Here is a 19,980-nt window from a genome sequence, read left to right as displayed (position 1 = left end):
TTAAATGTCAATTTTTAACCATGTCTAATCTGAAAGTAGAATAATTTTTTTTTTTGTCTGTGCCCCCAAACAGAACCCGGCCAGCCAGAGTTTGTTTCCTGCGTGTACATAAAAAAAAATTATTGAAGAAAAAAAAAGATTTATTTTATTTTCTTGGGAAGGGGGCGCACATTTGCAAAACCAGCTGCTTTCTACCCATTCTTTGTCAAAACAACACCAACTGGAGTATAAAATTCGATAAAAAAATATATATTCCAGGTGAAGTGGCACAAAGGCATAAATTAAAAAAATATATATAAATAAAATCACATTGGACGTAAATACAAAACTCATAGATGACATTCAATTTTTTTTTTAAAAAGTGCATCTGATTAGATAACAATTGACTGTTAAAGCTTTGTTCTCAAGGCCGTTGTGTTTGAAACACTGAACTAAAACGTATAAAACCAAACAATCATCAGCCTCTCGTTTAGGTCACATGAGTTGACGGCCTCAACTCTTGATGTTGCACACTGCATCCAGCAAGAAGGGCGACAACAGTCACTTCCTGGTTACAGGGCTCAAACAACCTACTGCCTTTTCCAACACGACACAAGCCCTGAAACACAATCAATCAATCAATCAATCAACCAACCATGCACCCATCAATGGCAGTTACTGCCTAACCACACACTTTCTTAGACAAACCCGACAACTTGCGTTTCTTCCCCTCATACTTGACACCATCTTCAAAAGATCTTACAGTACAATATTCCAACAGCTATGTGGACAAATGTTTTGGGGCACATCTCAATTAATGAGTCATCTTTCGAAACATGTGAAAAGCAGACATTGAAAGCCCACCCCAGGCTTAAAATGCTCATTTGAAACCTTATTTGAAAGCAATAACCCTACCTCGAAACCTTAACCCTTGTTTGAAACGAAAAACCTTAACATGAAACCCGAATCGAGGAAACTCTAGCATACGAGTGGACATGCGTCCCAACACGTTTATTCACACGGTGTGCTAAAACTTTCAAGGACACCGTTTTGAATTCACCAGTCGGGTGCATGACACCGCTGTGCAACACGGTCCAACCGAAAGAGGGCCAACGTCATCATCGTTCCGCGCCAACTCATGAAGGCTCCTGCGAACGTGGCCTGCACATTGGAAGCTGACCGAAAAAGAACCAGCAACGGTGTTTGTTGTCCACACCGCACAAACGACTTTGGTAACGCCGCGCGCTCCGTCCAGGCTAGTCGCGCGAGAAAGAATGTCTGAGCAGCTCTTCGGCAGAGGGCCGTCGCGCGGCCTCTACAAAGATGCGGCGGACAAAGTCGTGCGCCTGCTCGGAGGTGCGTGGCGGCAGCAGAGGCTTGGTGGGCTGCGTGGCGATCTTGAAGATGGCCGCCATGGCCTCGTACTCGGCCCACGGGGGTTTCTCCGTCAGCATCTCCACCACCGTGCAGCCCAGACTCCTGGAAAGACACACACACACACACACACACACACACACACACACACACACACTCTGGTACTTTGGTTTGAAATCTCCAATTTAAAAAGCTTAATCTAGGCTTGAAGTCACATTGCAGTGCCAAACCCAACCTTAAAACCCTACTTTGAAACGCTTACCCAGCTTGAAAATTTTAACTTTAAAAACCCTAACCCAGGCTTAAAACCATAACTTATAAACCAAGACCTTGCTTGAAACCATGCGCCTGGTATGAAACCCGATTCTAAATTATAACCCCAACTCTGTCTTTAAACTCTAACCCTGTCTTAAAATCCCAATTTCAAACCATAACCCCGGCTTGAAATCCTACTTGAAAAACCCAAAGTTAGATTTCAAACCTTAACTGCATTAAAAACATGGACTCACCAGACATCGGCCTTCCTGCCATAGCCTTCCCCACTGATGACTTCCGGGCTCATCCAGTAGGGGGTGCCGGTCGCCGAGCGGATGCCAGTTCCGGACATACAGATGGTCTGCAGACGCTTGCTGGCCCCAAAGTCGCCCAGCTTGACGTTGCCCTCAGAGTCCCGCAGAATGTTGGCTCCTTAAAATCAAACGTACAGATAGACTTGAGTTTTTGATTTTTTTTCTTGAAGGCTAAGATGAGAGACTTACTATTGGCCCATGTGTGACTTCCCCCGACCCCTCTTTCGAAACAAAACGGCTTACCTTTGATGTCTCGGTGCACGATCATGTTGCTGTGGAGATAGCACATCCCCTCCAGGATCTGACGGGTGTACTTTCGGGTTACGCTCTCCGTCAGCGCCCCGTAAGACTTCAACTGGTCTTTGACAGAACCCTGACAGGAAGCAAGACCACGTCTTGGATTCATTGACAAACCTGGAAATTTCTCTGTGAACTCGGACTATTGTGTGTTTTAAGTGTAGTTTCAGGGTCATTTATTGGCACTGACTGTGAAAGTGGAAGGATTATGAACGAAAAGTTTAAGTGGAAACTTTTTGCAGGCTCAGCACCCCCTTTTTGATTGGAGTTTACTGCCCTGAACATCTACATGCGTAGAGACCAAAACCACGACAGTCAGTTTTGATGTCAGGCCATACTGGAGTCCTGGAATGAAGTGCCCCACCTTGGTCCTATCGATTGTATTGAAGCGGAGCTCCTGTGCAAATTGGAGCCTTTGGAGAAACCAAGTTCTTGGAACTGCAGGTGGAAAGGTTTCTTTCAAAAGGCACATTTTGACCACTGCAACTTTACCCTGGAACTGAGAACTTTTAGAAGACCATTGTGTGTTGGACTTTTGTAACTACTGTCTAAGATCCATGTCGTCTTTATTTCGCTAGGTTTTGGACAAGCCTCAAAGTTGGCTCAGGTACACATTTCCATTTTCTGTACCACTTATCCACTGATCGCGAGTTGAAACATTTGCTATGTAATCCGAGAATGGATGTTGGACTCACCCCGGGCATGTACTCCATGAAGATGGTGAGGGTCCTCTCGTTGTGGTCCCTCAGGCAGCCGTAGTACTGCACGATGCGCTCGTGGCGAAGGTTCTTCAGCAACTGGATCTCACATTCCAAGGCGCTGACCTCCTGCAGGGACCCCAGCAGACGTTGAAACAAAACCGAAATACGACAAGATGAACAATCACTGAATCGTTTGAATGAAAATTTGGACCTGGAGGCAAAGTGGATGACGGGGCAATGATGCACCGGAGCAACAGGTTTAGCTTTTTTTCCCGAAACAGGAAATGAAAAAAATGTGAAAGCAGGAAGACAGCACTGAATGAGTCTAAACGAATGGGTATTTATGAGAGGTACAGGAACCTCAACATTATTTAATTGGAACCTCTTTGTTGCAGGAACTAAAATTTCCTGTAATTTTAAATGGAAATTGAGCTCAGGAACTATTGTCGAAAATCTCCTTCCGGGGTATTTTTGTTTCTGGTCTCAAAGAATAGCCTCCTGCGTCGATAGTGCTTTAGTACCTTTTTGGTCCAGGAAGTACAAGCACCAAAATCTCACAGTTCCTGGAACTTTAGGTGGAAAGGCGCCTTTTGACCACAGGAACTTTAACTCCGACAAGAACTCGGAACTAACGTATGACGCAACAGTCATACAAATGTAAAAAATAAGCCCTTCTCACCTTGCTTGTCTCGGGACTGTCAGGATCAAACTGGACCTGCTTGGCGGCTAGCTCCCGTCCCGTATCCACGTCGTAGCACAGGTACACTCTCCCGAACGCCCCCTGGCCCAGGAGCTTGCCCCGCCGCCAGGACACAGGAGCAGTGGGCGCTGGGAATCCCAACACGAAGCCCGTTCCTCATTTTGTTTCCAAAGCCTGACTGATGATGTCATACGTACATTTATGGGTGACGACGGGGCGTTCTTGTGGTCTGAGCCTGCCCTGGGTGTCCACCAGCTGCCAGCTGCCGATGCTTTCTTCGCTGCCGTTGAGCGAGCGGCGTGAAGGCACGAGGGTGAAGAGGTTCCCCTGCGGGCGGCGGATGCGGGGAAAGGTGCGTCGTCCTAATGGCGAGAAATAACAACGCGGTGGTTTGAACGAAGTGTCGCCGCATGATGCGGTGGTTGGTGGTTGAAGGTACCTTCGCTGAGGTCCTTGTGGTGCAGCGAGATATGGTAACGGCGAGGGTACGAGCCCCCCTTGCCGACTATGCGGTCATAGACGTGGTTCTCCCTGTCTGGAAACAAAGCGGAAAGGGGGATTAAGAAAAAGACCCCCCCCTGTGGTGGACAAGCATTTATGCTCAAGGGCTGCATTTGTTTTTTTTTTAAACTGAAGATTGTGCCAGCTGATTTGCATATGAGGTTGAAAAAAAACAATTCTTCGTTGTAGTAATTATAAAATAATTTTGAACATTTTATCTGTATTAATTTTATTCTTCATATATTTTAAGTCATTTTTTTCAAATTTATTTAAAATAATTTAACCTTATTTAATAACATTAAAAATGTTCATTGGACTGAATATGTAAAATGTTATTTTTACAATAAATGAATCAATTCAATCAAACATTTCCAAGAAATACTGTACCTTCACGCACAATTCAACAAAATAAAAATTGTTAAATGCACTGTGGAGGTAAAATATTTATTTCACTATTTTTATTTTACTATTTACAGCAGATGACCCAATCATATAATCAAATTTTTTAAATGTATCTTTGTTTTTATGTTTTACCATTTCCCTTTTTATTTTTAACAATAAATAAATTAACTCATTCAGTACTAGCCAATTCTGGACCAAGTCTGAAAAGACGTTTAAAAACGTCTTTGGGAGTGAATGAGTTAAGAACAAAAACCTCATTTGCTATATGTACCAAGCCAAATCTTTTTTAAAATGTTGCGGCTTCTCACCTGAGAACTCTTGTCTGTTGTCAGGATAACTCTTGGCTCGGTGCATGCGAGACTTCCTTGTGGAGGGGCTGCCGGGACAGAAGAAAATATGAAGACGTCCGCCAAGGCTTAAACCCTTTGTCCCCAGTGACATCAACAAAGGAACACGAAGGGATCGCGTGAAATGTCGCACAATGTTTCAGCGTTCCAATAACCGTTATGCATGATGTTAGCATGTTGTGCTAAACCTGAGATCTCTTGCTTTTTCTTTGGCTTCTTGTGAGACACCCCCCAAAAAACAGGAGCGGTTGTCTTGTTTTCATCTCTGCCGTTTCATTGTTGTTGTTATTTGAAACGACTTAACCAGCAACAGAGAGGCTTGAAATAAACTTTCAATATACATCGATGGTAGCTTCGAGGAATGCCAACCTGTCTGAGTTACTATTCAGAGACTGACAGCTTCCAGACACAGAGTTTTCAGCGCTGCTCCAGGGATCCAGAACCTGCATGGGAAACAAAACAACATTCCGATAACACTCAAAGTCATCACACTGCGGAAATTGAACCGCTGCAATCACACGATGACATTAAAAGCGGCATATTATCGAAAAGGGCTTTTCGACTGCTTGTATAGAAACAAAAATTAAATACGGAAATAAACAAACCATGTTCAAAACAAAATACAAATTAACACTTGCTATTTCAGTTAAAATATAGCCTAACTTAAAGAGGTTTGGGGGGGGGGTGACTTATTTGGGCTTTACTGGGGGTATATTTGTCTGCTGCCTCCATGAGGGAAAATACAATCTTAATGGCTCAGGAGATTTGTTAGGTGAAGTAAAAAAAAGTTTTCATTTGTATTTAAAATATGCAAAAGAGCTTCTTTTGTTTTGCTGGAAAAGAAATGAATAAACACATTTGAATACATGGACTCACACTCTGCTCGCTGGTCTCTGGGATGAATTCGCCCTCGCTGTTGATGCTGGTGTAGGAACCTTGGCGGGCGATCCTCTGTTGGCATTCCGGCACGTAACCGGGAGGTGGCGAGCTGCGCCCCGCATTCTGGGAACCTGTTCATCCAAATGGGAAACAGCAGAGGAAAAATAACATGTCATTAAATGAAATGCACTTGGCAAGCCGTGAAATCAATGTTTTAGCAGCCTGTTGCGGACTTGTGTGTTTTGACAGCTTTTCACTCGATGATATAAAGCATGTATTGACTCGCGTCTCCGCGCGCAGCAACTTACCGGCGGATAGATGGCACCCCCTAGGCTCCGACGACGAGTATGTAGCACTGACGTCTCCGGTGGACTGTGAGGCTTTGATTCGGACCTGCTTGCAAGGCACATGTTGGGATGGCGAGGGGGGCTGTAAGATGAAAATCAGGTCGTTTAAAATTCAACTTGAATCGTGTGGAGGCGGTAGCAAGACTTGGAGATGCCGCTCACTCGGTCAAAGAAAATGCACAGGCGATAGACAGCAGCATTTTCTTGTTTCTAATATTTTGCGGGCGCCCAGAGGACATGGTGCATTTGAAATGATGACACTTAGGTGTTATTCAATAGCCAGATAACATTAGTACACTTAGCTACAGCCACTTTTTTTTCGCAAAAAGCTTTAATATCACATTGATGTAGTTGTTTGTAGTTTGAAATTAGCATTCCAAAATGAACGCGAGACGTCTATCTGAAGACAACCATTTGCATGCTAAGCTCTGCTGGGCCACAGAAAACGACCTGGTGTGCTGGTTTCGGCCAACAGGCCTTGATTTTGACAAAGGTTGCTTCGGGGCTTTGGAAACGCATAAAAATGTAGTTGTTAACACAGATAGTCGTTGCCAAGTCAGTTTTCACAAGTGTTGTGAGGTGATGAAACAACAGTGCCGCAATGTCGTGTTGTAAAGGCCTGCCCAGTACGCGTTTGCCTCACATTGTCGTGTTCCTGTTCGAGCAGCAGGATCCGGATGCTCTTCATGTTCGCGCTTCGGTCCAGCAGGTCTATGGCCTTGTCCAGATCATCCTGCCCTCGCAGCGGGATGGACAACTGTCGGGAGGCAAACGGCGCGTCAACAAGGCAACAGCGTGACAACAATAGTGGAGTCGTACCTCGTTGCTCATGTAATGGAAGTCCAGCTGCTGGCCAAAAACCAGCTTGACTTTGCGGTGGATTTCGTCAAACTGTACGGGTCGGCCAAACATCAGGATACTAAAACCAGAGAAGACCAGATTAGAGAATTCCTGAAAGTGCACCCCGGTAATACAAGCTAAGCACAGCCTTCTCCTTCCTCCAAACTGGGCTGAGAAAGGAGACAAATTATGCCATGTTTCATCAACGGAAGGGCTCATAGTATGTAAAATTGACTTTTCAGCACTTGTATAGAAAAATCTGACTGACGCCTCCGCCCAAAAAAGAAATAAAGTGTTCCAATTGTCTATATTAACAGTTTACAACCTCCTTACAACTCACCGCCTCTCACCCGAGAACTCAAACTTTATCCTGACGTCCTCCTGAGGGAAAACAAGCACAAAGCTTTCAGTTAATAGAAAAAAATATTTTTAAAAAATGGTGAAGACCAACCTGTCTATTAGCCTGAGCGGGTGTCTTGAATTTGCTGCCGCCGCTGTCGTACGGCACGATGGGTTGTCGCCGCGTCATCTGCAGGGCCACCAGGTCCTTCATGATGGAGTGAAGTGCCTGTCGTTCATCTGAACGGAGACAAATGAGAGAAACATTTGGTACACCATTTTTTCATTTGAATCAACTTTGTCGCCTTTCTCACAAAACAGAGTATCGCAGTGTAAAACTTCTACATACTACTACGTCTACGTACTCGCTATTCCCTTGCGGACAGCCACCGTTCTCTGCGACGACCTACGAACTCGAAAAGTCTGCTGTTCGCCAGAACAAGGTGAGTTGGGACAAATTCAACCCGGTTGGTGTCCCTTTTGTACCGTCACTGTGGGTAAAAGGTTGGCTTTGACAAGCAGCGTGAAAGGGGCAACAGCTTTTGTCCACTATTGTTGTTTACGGTGGTGTCAACTTCTTTGCATACAATTTCCGCAAAGTCACAGGCAGGACAAAGTGTCAGATACTGGGTGCTCCGGATTATTACCTTTTACACTGTCATTGGCGGCCGGATGCAGTGTGAAAGCCATGAAATCTTTTTCTCTTGCCAAAAAGAGGCGGCACACACTTTTCCCCCGAAAATTGGCTCATTCATGAGCTTGTGACTTCCTCGCAAAAAAAAAAAAAAAAAAAAAGCGAATGTTTGGTGTTAAAATGTAGTCTAGTAACTTTCTGCGATTCCTTCTCATGCAGGCATCATGCCAACCTCTGAAGCTGATAAACGCGCTGGTCGAGTGAAACCTCCCATTCCATGCGAATACCTTTCACACCGTCAATGTTGTGAAAAAGCCGCCTTTCAATGTGTTTTCTCCCACGGTTGAGATTCGGGCAGTTTTTTTTGCCTCGCAGGGAGAATAAACATTTGGTCCTGTGTAGCTTGGACCGACATCACAGTCAGGAGAAGCAAAACTCCACTTCTTAGGGCACGGAAACACGATACTTCACCCGCTGGAGTCTGGAACTGATGCTCCGACGGGGGCTGCAGTTTTGTTTTTTTTTTTTCTTTCCGTGAAAACCAAAAAGCATTTTGGTGAACTGACTTACTCATTGTGGCGACGTTGCGTGGTCTTCAAAGCTTCAGAAGTGCTGCCAGTCCAACTGCGCAAAACACAAAATAACAACATTAGCGTTCAAAATGAGTCTTTTCGGAGCTGTTTTTCCTGCAAGAGGATGTACGCAGACAAAAGGTTATCAGCCAGACGTGCAACAATTGTCAGGATGCGAGAGTGCTGCCATCTTGGCCACGAAAAGCCGACTCTGGCGGGAATGTGACATGATGTAGCTCAACATAAAACGGATGTTCTTAGCATGCGTGTAAACAGGGTTGGGAAAAAAAATAATCATGCCAGCAAGCAGCCAGGCCTGCAAGATTTCAGCAGCGACAGTAGAATCAGGTTATTTTCTGGTAGTGCAGCGGAGAGGACATGAAGCGGGAGAGGCTAAATGCTGGTAATGCAGCAGCCGGTGTAGAAAGAGGGCCAGAATACTTGCTGGGACCACATTTATTGTCATGGAAGTGCAGCAGAGACAGTATGGAGGCCGGATGTCTCTGCTGCAATGCCAGCAATGAGTTTGGCCCACTTCATTTACTGTCTACCGCTGCACTGTCAAGAATTAATCTGGCTCGCTTCACGTACCGTTCACAAAACTGCCAGAATATTTAGTCTCCTGCAATGCCACATATTAGTCTGGCCCACCTCATGTATTGTCTGAATATTACAGTATCATGTGTGTAATTAAAGTTAAGCTTTGGCAGACAGGATAGTTATGACCGCGGAGATGATTATTTCCATGTCCATTTTTTTTTTTTTTAAATGAAAACGTATGAAGGGCATCAGCACCAAGCAACAAGCAGTCAGCCTTCGGCGTAATAATCCCACCACAGGAATGGAGGGCACGTCCTCTTGTGGCCCTTTGCCACGTTGCTTTCAAGCATCCGCCACTTGGCATACATGGCAGCCAAAAGCGAAAGGAAGGTGTTTACAGGGCTTGGAGGTGGTTAGTTCAGGGAATGCAAGGAATTACAAGGCTAGGAGATGCCCGCTGCTACTGGCTGCCTTTGCTCCTGATTCTCATTACCGTCCAAGCGGAAAGTGGGGAATTTTGGATGCAGAAGAGGCAGCAGTTCTACCAGGCCGTGCTGCTATGCCCGATTTATTTTCTTTGTATCACGTTTCCAGGACCGTCGGGGTTAACAAGGATAACACACACACACACACACACACACACACACACACACACACACACACACACACACACACACACACACACACACACAAAACCCCCATTTCTCCCGTGCTGTTTAGTCTGAGGCTGTTTTTCCCAGTTAACGTCATATTCCACCCCTGATATGTTATGACAAGAGTTGTCTTGTTAACGTATTGCGCATGACATCTCATATTGTCACCCTACTATGCTTCAAAGTGTTCTATAACTTTTTGGGGTATGCACAGAAGACGACAACTAGAATGGACAGACCTCCACCAAGTCGCACTATGATGGAACGACAGACTTTATCACTGTAAATGATTGTACAATACACATGAAATTAAAAGAATGCAAAAAAATCTGCCATTTTAATCTTATTTTGATGGTTTTAGTACACAAAGATTCATGTCTTCATACATTTATATCAGTTAACGAATGCTAGAAATGCTAACAAATAGAAAAGTCATTTAATTTTACCACAACCTTTATGACTTCTTTTTACACTTACATTACCGTGAAAGAATGCTTAAAAATTTCGGTATATTGGTACGCAGCAGTTACATTCTTACAATTGTATGATGGTTAACTTATGAATGCTAAAAATGCTAGCATCTCTCGGTAAGACATTTTATTACATTTTTAATTGTTTTATTCTCCAGAAGTTTGCTTCTTTTTGCACTTGCATAAGAGTGAAGCCTTTTGTTTTTAGTTTATTGTATAAGTAAACTACTGATAGTTAAATTGTTACACATATATTTATTCTGCATTTTTATGACAATGACATTGGCCAAGATGTTGGCTGTAGTTCAGGTTAATTTATGCACTTATGCCATGCAAGTGCTGATAGGCAATTTTAGAGGCGTGTTGTTGCGTCATAAGTACGTGACTCCTTACCTGGGTTGTCACACGTGTGTCTTCCCCCCCGCCCGCGTTGACAGGTGACGTCGTGATAGTGCGCGCGCATTCTCCAGATTCAGTGGGCACGGGCACGCGCCGTCAAGCAAAGCGCGTGCGTGCCGGGGGCCATGTTGTTGCCCACAGGGGGTCCTCGGGTCTCACACACGCCAAGTGGTGATTGTTAATTGACAGTTCCCAATAAGGAGAAAAAAAAAAAACAAGGTCACGTGGGTGGTTTAGACGGGAAGTGATCCTTTGGAGGAGCTACGGAGGCCGACATGCTGGGAAAGCATACAAAACACGTTCCGAATAAACATCTGGAGGTGCCCAAATAAGGCGTCTTGTTCAATTACTTTCAAGGAATCCGTTTTAGAATAGAGAAAGGGGTTCAGGGGATGCGTGAGGACGGGAAGCCGAGTAGGGTCAAAATTCATCAAACTTCTGAGCACTTCGGCTTGTTCGTGACTGACTCGACGCCAAATTATTGTCTTTCAACGACAAATACTCGACAAACCTTGGTACAAAGCAAGCAGTCCATCATCGCTTCTCCTGATTAAAACAAAGGTCTAAATCTTTCCAATAGACAACCTCCAACTTCCTGAAAAAAAAGGCATTTCACAACCGGAACTCATTTAGTAGTTTCCAAAGTATTTTGGTAAAGGAGGCCATCGACTTTATGTCCTTGTTCCCCAAAGTGTCGCAAAAAATTGTAGTCCAAAAATTACTTTTAAACCCAAAGGATTTGCGCTTGTTTGTTCGCTACCTAAATGAGACCGAGGGAAGGTGCGGGAGCGCGCAGTTACTTCTTGGATAGTGTATGAACACAAAGGCGCGCACCGCAGCTTGGGCGGAGCAACTGTGACGTTTACCTGTGATGCCTTCGGCAACACTCGGAAATCAGAAATTTCAAAAAATGTGCGAAAAATAAATGCAATGAGACGTTACGCTTGTATGGAGAACTGACAGTGCCAAAGTTAGCTAAATACACATATTAACTGTTTCTTTAATGACGTTTTCAATTATTTCGTTCTTCATTTAACTTTTCAATTTTTTCATTTGTCAATGAAACATTTAATGGCGTAGTTAGTTAATTTTGGCACTTTCAGTCCTCCATAAGCGTCGTCTTCATACTCAGAAATAGCAATAGCAGGAAATCAATACTGGAGTTCGTTTGTAAAATACTGTACATGCATTCATTTGCTCTACTTATGTTGCCTCGATGGACACTCGGAAATCGAACGGCATCAATACAAAGTGATTTAGTTAAAATGTGTCGAGATTAGTTTTGTCAATTCATACTAATTACCGGTAAGAGGAAGTACACATTTTAAATTGTAAATGTGCGATGTCATAACCCTCAATTATAGGCCATTGTGAAAGTAACAAATCAACACCAGCATTTTTTATTTTTTTTCTCCAAAAGCATGTAAAAAAAAAAAAGGAAAGAAAAACATGACAAATGTTCAAAACATCGAGGCGAAGAATGAGGGGCGCTTTAAATGTAATAGAAAGTTAAATAAAAACAAGAGAAGAGAAAGAAGACTGCAAAGTAAAGTCTGAGCGTTCTTGTTTTAAGGCCACCTCAAACCACAGGTCAAATGTGCGTAATGGAAAAAAATAATAAAAATTACATGGTCAAAAAGAGCCATACGTTTCAAAGATAAAAAGCCGAGAGGACAAATTGACAATTTTCATTTTTTTTAAATTCCGTCAATCACCTGACCAGAGTGACGTTCACAGATGCTGTACCTTGGCGACTGACAACCAACAAACAAAACAAAAGACATTTTCCACATAAATGTTGATTTTAAAGCATTCAAGGATTAAAAAGTCATCTCACACACATACAAACTTATGTATGTAACAGCAGAGTTAGAAGTTTTATACATTATTTTGTGGAGGCGTGATTGGGGCTGCTGGTTGAGGGGGAATGTGGAGTGAGTAGTCTGCTTTTGGAAAAGGCATGATCAGAATATGGACTGTTCTAAGGCTTCTCTTAAAAAATGCAACTATCAATCTGTTTTATTGGTCGCAGCATGCTCGATTCACAGTAACAAAATCAACCGAGTCATTCAAGTGTCACTCATGTCCCTAAAATGCGTTTTTATTTTTACAAGATATTAAAATCATATTCAATTGGCGATCAATCGAAATGGAGACCGCACACGGAGGCAACGTTGACGAAAAAGGCATTTTTCAAAATTCATACGGTTAACTATTCTTCAGACGAGCCAACGTGTCAGCAGCAGGGGGCGCTCTGAACCGGTTGTCACATGCAGCATGCACGACTCATTTTAGGGAGGGGGCACCACTTCATGAAGGAATAGGTCCAGGTGCCAACGGGCTAGGGCAGGATCTTGTTCACCTTTCTATGCCTGTCATGTATACTGACGTGCAGAAACATTAAATGCTTACACTACCACCTGCATTTTGTGACATTTGGGTGGTGAGCTGTGTGATTTTTCTATTGAAAAGGTTGGCAAACACTGGGTTGGGGAAGGGTAACGGAAAGGATTTTCACATGATTGGAATGATTCAAGTGACAGATGGCACAAATGTGTGGGTGTTTTCGGTGACTCGGAGCAATTGGTGGGAAGTGGGGGAGGGGTATTCACGAATCACAAAAAACACAGCGCTATGTACAGATAAATTCACAAAACAAGCAATCCAAGTGCTTGGAAACAAAATTTAAAATAATTATGACAAAGGCTGATCCAGTGGTTAAAATTAAGGCCGTTGGGACCCACTCGTACCGACCACATGCAATAAAGACAGTCGACACTTAAAAAAAAAGAAAAAAAATGCAAACCAAACAAAAAAAAAAATTAAAAATTAAAAAATAAAGTAAAAGAAAAGATGCGAGGTAACATTACAGTACCCTGTTTGATCCCCGTCAGGCGCTTGGGAGCGCTGGGGTTCATTATTGTAACATTTTTGTATAAAATCCTTGGGTGACACTGCCAATAAAGAGCCTGGATAGTTGACCTGAGTGTGTGTCTGTGTGTGCGTGTGTGTGTGTGTACATGTGTGTCAAATGGTGTGCCTGCTGACATGATTAAATAGGTGCAAACCATTCATAACAGTAACAACAATAAGAACCAAAACAATTACGGCATCGTAACGTTTCCCCCTCGCCGCAGCCGAGAAGGTTTTTGGTCACAATCAACTAGCTTGGAATAAAATGAAAGAACAAAACAGTGGTGTGAGTTATGGCCAATTTGGGAGGAGAAAAAAAAAAAGGAAACGTACAAATTTAAGCTCGGGGGCCGTTTTTTGTTTTCACGCCGTCTTGGTTATGTTTTCTGTCTCCTTGGTGGCCCAGCGCTCTTTGTGCTGCTTACGTCCGAAGCCCTCGTCGTAGTTGCCTTTGCTCTTGAACAGCTGCTTGAAGTGAGGCTTGCAGTAGAACTCGCCTTGCAGGGCAGCAAAGCTTCCCAAGCTGCGGGTGGAAGAAAACCAATCACAACCAACGAGTAATGACTCCAGACTAGTTGCAACTGTTTTCAAGTCGCGTCAACAAATCTGCATTTATTGTATGTATGTAACATACTGCCCCCTGGTGGCCAAGGCACACACATGCACACAAATACACGAAATACACGCAGATTTTTGGGGAACACAAACATGAAATGGGGGTTCACGATGTCAGTGTGGCGTGTGGTTACCTGAGCTTGGTGTTGCAGTGCTTGCAGCAAAAGCACGTGGAATGGAAGACCTGGTTGTCGGCCACCAGCCGCTCCATGGGGTAGACCGTCTTCTCGCAGGATGAGCACACTTCCTTCTGAGTCTTGAAGCTGAAAGACTGGGCACACAGAACCGCACGTGGACGTTAACCACCGAAGTGAAATGTTTCCACCAAAGACATATTCGATTTATACAGTTACGTCTTTTGTCTAATAAATCGCGCCGAAGCAGCATGTGTGTCATCGCGAGGATTATTCTTATGTGGTCTGTTGGAACTCTAAACGATAGTATGCTTGCAGAGTTGCAAAATTCTAGGGGATTTTCAAAGCTGAAAACCTTCGACGGGAAATACTAAGAATGAATTTCAATAGAGCATGAATTTACAAAATTGAAGGTTGGACATCAAGAAAGTTATACATTTAGTTGTAATTGAAAAAACTGGAAGCATAGATGGATGGATGGCGAGGAGCATCAAAGTGGGACAAGAGTAAATAACTGTAGGCCTTAACTTGTCTGATTAAATTGGTTTTATTACGTAAGCTCATTTAGTCCACACAGCCTTGGCTGTGAGCACCAGTGGAACACCGGATAGAATGAACTCAATCTCACGCCAGTCACTTTAGAGTTGGTTCAATTGGGTGGTTTCAGCACAAAAAGGACACACACGCGCACACACACTTGTTTACCTTGGACCGCTGGACTGGCTTCTCCTCAGTGTTTCTGTTATCCTGAGGAAGGATTTAAGACATATCAGTTCAAAATATGTTCTCATGTTACACTTATTGCTTTTATGCCAATTTTAACTTGACTAGCCCCCCTTGTCACCCTCCTGACTCCTCTTTTAACCCGTGGGAGAGGCTCTACTCCAGTCTGGGAACTCATGTGACTCAAAAGGGGGATGTTCGGCACCAAGCTGCTGGCCTCAACCGAATACTGAACACAACCGCAGCCGTGCACAATCGTGTGGACCGAACTCGAGATGTACCATCGTTTCACTTGACTCTTGATTGTTTGAAAACAACCGAGGGCAGTTTCGTTATCATGAACCATGATATTAGCCCAGTATTGTCACTGTTATTCAAGTGACAGCGGGTTTCGTTTCAACAACACTGTAAAAGTCCATCTGTACTGTACCAGGTACGTAACTCACATTGGCAACGATGGCCGCAAAACACACACTCACAAATTTCAGACGTGCACTCACAGACAAACCATGGACGTAGCACACACAAACAGATACAACCATGGACGTAACACACACACACCAAAGAACCAAAGGATGTGTGATGTATTCAGTAGCCGTCAGACAGCAATCATCATGCGGAATAAAGCGTCACGTGTTAAGCGTCACTCTCCCGTCCCGGCCTTTTGCCGTGCAGCTTCACACAGCTACTGATACTATGCCAGTAGCGGGGAAAACTTGCAGGGCAACTTCATTTCCTCCATTCTGCTGCCAGTAACTTTCAGACAGAACAGCCACAAGGGAAACTGTCTGCTTTGACAGGTTGTGTGAAAGGGCGTATAGATTTTCCAAGTGACACCTTATCTCTGGTGTACAAGTGCAAAATCGAGCTAATTAGGCCGAAGGTGTTACGTCACTGCACTTTGGGGAAGCTTAAGCCAAAGAAAAGCCAGACAGGGTTAAGCTGTGACAATTAGCACCAGGGGATGCTACAGGCTACGACGGCATTAACAGGCATGGCTATTGGTGGATAGTTCGACAAGGGTTCACGCAGAGTTCCATGCGGAAAAGCCAGAGACGTGATTGGAAGAACACACGCCTGTGTTTGGCTTGGGGGAGTCCACAGCATGTGACAAAAAAAAAATGTTATGTAAATTAGTGTGACCACAGGAGGGAGAGAAGGGAGACAAGCAGAGCTGTCACTTTCGACATAAGACAGTTGAGTGTGATCGATGTGCAACATAACACTAACATTTAGCAAGATAGCAAATCTGCGTAGACAAAAGTTCATACATCTTGCCCTAGATTCAGGCACTATTTCTAATGAGAAGTGATCAAATGCTAACTTGCTAGCAGTAGGAATGCTAATAAATTGCAAGATGGCCTGAGTAGCCGGGAGATGGAAATGCTAGTCAAGTAACGCCGCCTTACTTGAGAGGAGCCAGCACGCCAGATTGTGTTTCCTTATATGTACATGCAAGGCGCAGATACATGACAGGAAGTGGTTACGACATGCGGCTTCCTTCGGCTACAGTCTCGGCTACGGTGCTTGCTCAGCCAATAAATTAGGAACCACAAAGCAGCCGCCGGTAGACGCCAGTGAGGAGAGAGTGAATAGAAATAAAGCAGCTTTTTGTCTGAGCAGAACAAGGAGCACTTTCATAGCAGGCTGGCAGACACTATGCAGAATGCACAAGACTGCTACCTACAGGTCTGGAGTGGAACAACATCATTCTTCAGGGTTAACCTGTATATCTGCATCCATTTTTTGTTCATCGTTTCGCAAAGTGATGTGCCTTGAGATTTTTTACGATGTGAAATGTGCGCCATGGCTCACTAAAGGTTGGGAAACACTGTCCGAGAGTACATGTCAAATTTAGGGTAAAAGCCCATAACATACAAGAGGCAAAAATGTCAATCATTATGATACAAAATACAATTCAATATTTTATTTGGATTCAAAACAAAGATAATCAATCCGTTTTCATGGACAACTACACGAATAATATTTACTGTTGAGAATCTTAAATTCCGACAATTTGGACAACTTCGAAATAACCCAATATAAACAAGATACAGCATTGTTGTTTATTGCATTTGTGGCATTTTTAAGACCTTAAAAATGGCTTTAAGGTGTTGTTTCGAAGGATAAAAAAAAAAATCGAATTTTAAGGTAGAATCTTTGGATTGGGTTAGATTTGTCTGCAGGCAAATTCGTGTATTTGTACGTGCCTGAAGGAACAATGCGAGCGCGACCGCAGAAGATGACATGTAGCGTGTGTTTGACTGCAGCATTCCATCGCGGCCTCGACATGTAAAGCCCAGTCAGCAATGTGTCTATGCACAGAAACAACAGCACCACTGGTATGAAGCTAAAAACAACACCCACAAAAAATGAGTACAATCTTTAGTTGTGTTCTCACTGCAAGTCTGCAGTGTAATCAAATCTTCACCTCCCCTTTTTCTCTTGACTATTTTACAACTTACTGTATGCCCCCAGAAGAGTGATGCGGCATTTTTGCAGAAGCGACTTCCTGTCTGGGGAGCCTGCCAAAGTTCAGATAGAACTTCAGCCAAGCGTGCAGCGCTGTTGACGTTGGATGCTATTTTTAAACGGAAGATAATAGCGATGCAAACCTACTTTACTCCCCATTAAAACATCGTAATGTCAATCGAGGATAGAATAGCGATTCCATTGTGTTAAACGCAAAAAAACCTGCTTCTGAAAAGTCCCCCGTGTTGAGCGTGTGCAGCAGGACTACTTCACAACCGAAACAGAGTAAGTCTCCCCCAGGTGTGGAATTCTTGAAAACAAGTCCCAGCCTGTGAACATGCAAATACAAGTAAAATGCCTTCCAAGGCCACGGATTTAAGAATTGCACCAAAATATTCGTGAATCATATGCCTGTGTAGCTATGAGAAAGTGGTCAATGAATGAACTCCGAAAGAATCTTACATTTAACTTCCTTTATGCCAAAATCAGACTACACAAATGTAGCCCGATGAAAGTCATGTTGAAATTTGTGTTCATCTTCCCACATATTGTGACATGTCCTGTGTCGTCCTTGGATTTGTGCCCTCCTACTTTTGACGAGATATCGGAGTGGCGCAAACAATCACACATAGTGTACAGTATTTAAAAAGTGACTCAAACAACAGGGTAAAAATTGGAAAGTATGTGCAGCATTTCAACTCATGCTACGTTTGCTAACTCCAAAGCTAATACCTGATTCGCAAACGTGGTGTCATTAAACAAATTCGATACCTAATGTTTTGGGGAGAATAGACAAGTCCTTACTGCCCTCTTCCCACCATCCAAGAATTGGACAATACACTTTTATATACATACAAGTATTGTATACAAATCTGTGGTAGTCCGCACATCTCTTTTACCGAGGTAATCATCCACCTCACAGATGTGTAATATCATGATACTCATTAGACAGCATTTTTATTGCACGGGTGTACCTTAGGCTGCCCACAATAAGAAGGCCACTCTATAATGAGAATACTACGCAATAGTGGTGGTGGTGGTATTAAAGGATGGATGAAGTCGATTTGAAAAGGGTTAGGTACTAAATGCACAGCCTGCAACTGTCACAACCACAGGTACAGTTGTGCATTCATTTTCTAACACTAGAGGATGTTTACAACTGCACCGATTTGCTCTTTCAGGCCAAGTTATTCCACACACACACACACACACATACACACACACACACACACACACAACTACAGTAATTAGTGCATAATTAAAATGACATACTGTCAATCAATTTCGAGCGCTTATTGGGCGCCTGTGCAAGTGTACGTCGCGATGTGTTCTGTTGTGGCACTGTTTTGTGTGCAGTGTGCAATGTAAAGGCAAGCGGGTCAGATTGTTACAACACATCTGCTTACATTGTGTGTGGAACTGGTATTACAACAAACACTTGATACACAGAGACGACACAATGCCATTTCCTAAACAGTGCCGACAGGAAGAGGACGACTCGTCTTATGGAGAGGAACACTGAGCATTAAATCCAAAATTCACAGTGGATTTAAATCACTTTAATTGGCCAGGGAACGAGCTAATTTCGACGATTACATTAAAACGTTTTAATTACAGGAAAGGGACATTTGAATTTTGCAAAATAAACGGTTAGCATCGAGCATCTCCCCCTCGCCTCACCTCGGCTAAGCATAAAGGCAGCGTCGCGGGGAGGGAGAGGGGCGAGGGCAGTCGGGGAACGGACTCGGTTTGCTGGTTGAGCCGCGCACTCACCATCTGGGCGTCTTGCACTGGAAACACTTGCCGGTAAGCGTGTTCTCAATTCGGCGTTCTCGGTGGCTTTCGGTCAAAAATGATGCCGGTGGAGTGTCAATGCGTCTTCCTTTCTCGGGTCTCAATAGCGAGCCTTTTTCTTCTCCCCCACGAGCAGGAGGTCGCACGCCATTGGCTCGATTCTCCTTGAGAGGCGTTGACGGGAATCAGACAACTCAAACGTCATATGGCCGTAATGACTTTATAACTCAAAACTAAATGGTATATTTCAAACAATCACGCGTGATATATCTTAATGCATCCTGTTTAATAAACTCCAAATTAAAGTCTTTACGTATTTCGATCGTGTTCATTTTATCGCTGCTAAAAGTTATGACGGGCCACTGTGAAGACTGAAATGAAAGACTCCCTCGAACCAATTCGAACGCACGTTACAGCGGTGCCTTGAGATGCGAGTGAACTGAGTTTACGATTTTCGCTCGTCTCATTTTTTTCCCTGACTTGCAAGCAAAAATTGAGATACAAACAGTGTTTGGATGCAGTGAACCTTTCGTGCATGTTTTGGGGGATGTTGTGGAAGCGGGAGTAGGCCCATGTGGAAAAAACCGATGCAAACTCCAAAACGGAAAGCACACCATCAGAACTGTGACCCAAACCAATCATCCATTTTAATGCTGAGGAAAATCAGTTGGTGTAATATTATTGCAGTGCAATGATCCACCTCTTCAAAATGCATGCTACACAATCTGCATGTCTTTGCATTGTAATGAAGACATTCAATGTTTGATGAAAAAAAAACAAAACAGA

General features: G+C 43.6%; 2 protein-coding genes across 2 annotated transcripts; both read right to left on the bottom strand.

The window, feature by feature from the left end:
* Positions 1-55: 55 nt before the first annotated feature.
* Positions 56-11,375, bottom strand: map3k3 (mitogen-activated protein kinase kinase kinase 3). Its single transcript, XM_019897331.1, has 17 exons — positions 10,538-11,375; positions 8,480-8,533; positions 7,388-7,515; positions 7,277-7,317; positions 6,916-7,015; positions 6,740-6,853; positions 6,058-6,178; positions 5,747-5,880; positions 5,240-5,313; positions 4,832-4,899; positions 4,060-4,155; positions 3,818-3,982; positions 3,600-3,748; positions 2,915-3,046; positions 2,166-2,295; positions 1,863-2,040; positions 56-1,458 (listed from the first exon to the last, which is right to left on the bottom strand). Exons 2-17 carry the CDS (start codon positions 8,481-8,483, stop codon positions 1,236-1,238), a joined length of 1,857 nt encoding a protein of 618 aa, XP_019752890.1. The 5' UTR covers positions 8,484-8,533; positions 10,538-11,375; the 3' UTR covers positions 56-1,235.
* Positions 11,376-11,998: 623 nt separating this feature from the next.
* On the bottom strand, positions 11,999-19,328 carry limd2 (LIM domain containing 2). The gene is made up of 4 exons (XM_019896281.1): positions 19,174-19,328; positions 14,911-14,952; positions 14,206-14,342; positions 11,999-13,979 (listed from the first exon to the last, which is right to left on the bottom strand). The coding sequence occupies exons 1-4, from the start codon at positions 19,174-19,176 to the stop codon at positions 13,820-13,822; spliced, it is 342 nt and encodes a 113-aa protein (XP_019751840.1). The 5' UTR covers positions 19,177-19,328; the 3' UTR covers positions 11,999-13,819.
* Positions 19,329-19,980: the final 652 nt, after the last annotated feature.

The sequence above is a fragment of the Hippocampus comes genome, unplaced genomic scaffold, assembly GCF_001891065.2.
Source record: "Hippocampus comes isolate QL1 unplaced genomic scaffold, H_comes_QL1_v1.1 scaffold10, whole genome shotgun sequence".
NCBI lineage: Eukaryota > Metazoa > Chordata > Actinopteri > Syngnathiformes > Syngnathidae > Hippocampus > Hippocampus comes.
Note: the sequence above shows the minus strand (reverse complement) of the source record. Positions and strands in the feature narration are given on the sequence as shown.

Bases quoted from the DNA above. Each gene is read 5' to 3' on its own strand.
- map3k3 (XM_019897331.1), bottom strand. The intron at 6,854-6,915 runs GTACGACTCCAC...GCCTCCCGACAG, and splicing joins TCCATTACATGAGCAACGAG to TTGTCCATCCCGCTGCGAGG. The intron at 5,314-5,746 runs GTGAGTCCATGT...TTTCCCATGCAG, and splicing joins CAGAGACCAGCGAGCAGAGT to GTTCTGGATCCCTGGAGCAG.
- limd2 (XM_019896281.1), bottom strand. The intron at 14,343-14,910 runs GTAAACAAGTGT...CTGTGTGCCCAG, and splicing joins AGCCAGTCCAGCGGTCCAAG to TCTTTCAGCTTCAAGACTCA. The intron at 13,980-14,205 runs GTAACCACACGC...TTCCACCCGCAG, and splicing joins CACTGCAACACCAAGCTCAG to CTTGGGAAGCTTTGCTGCCC.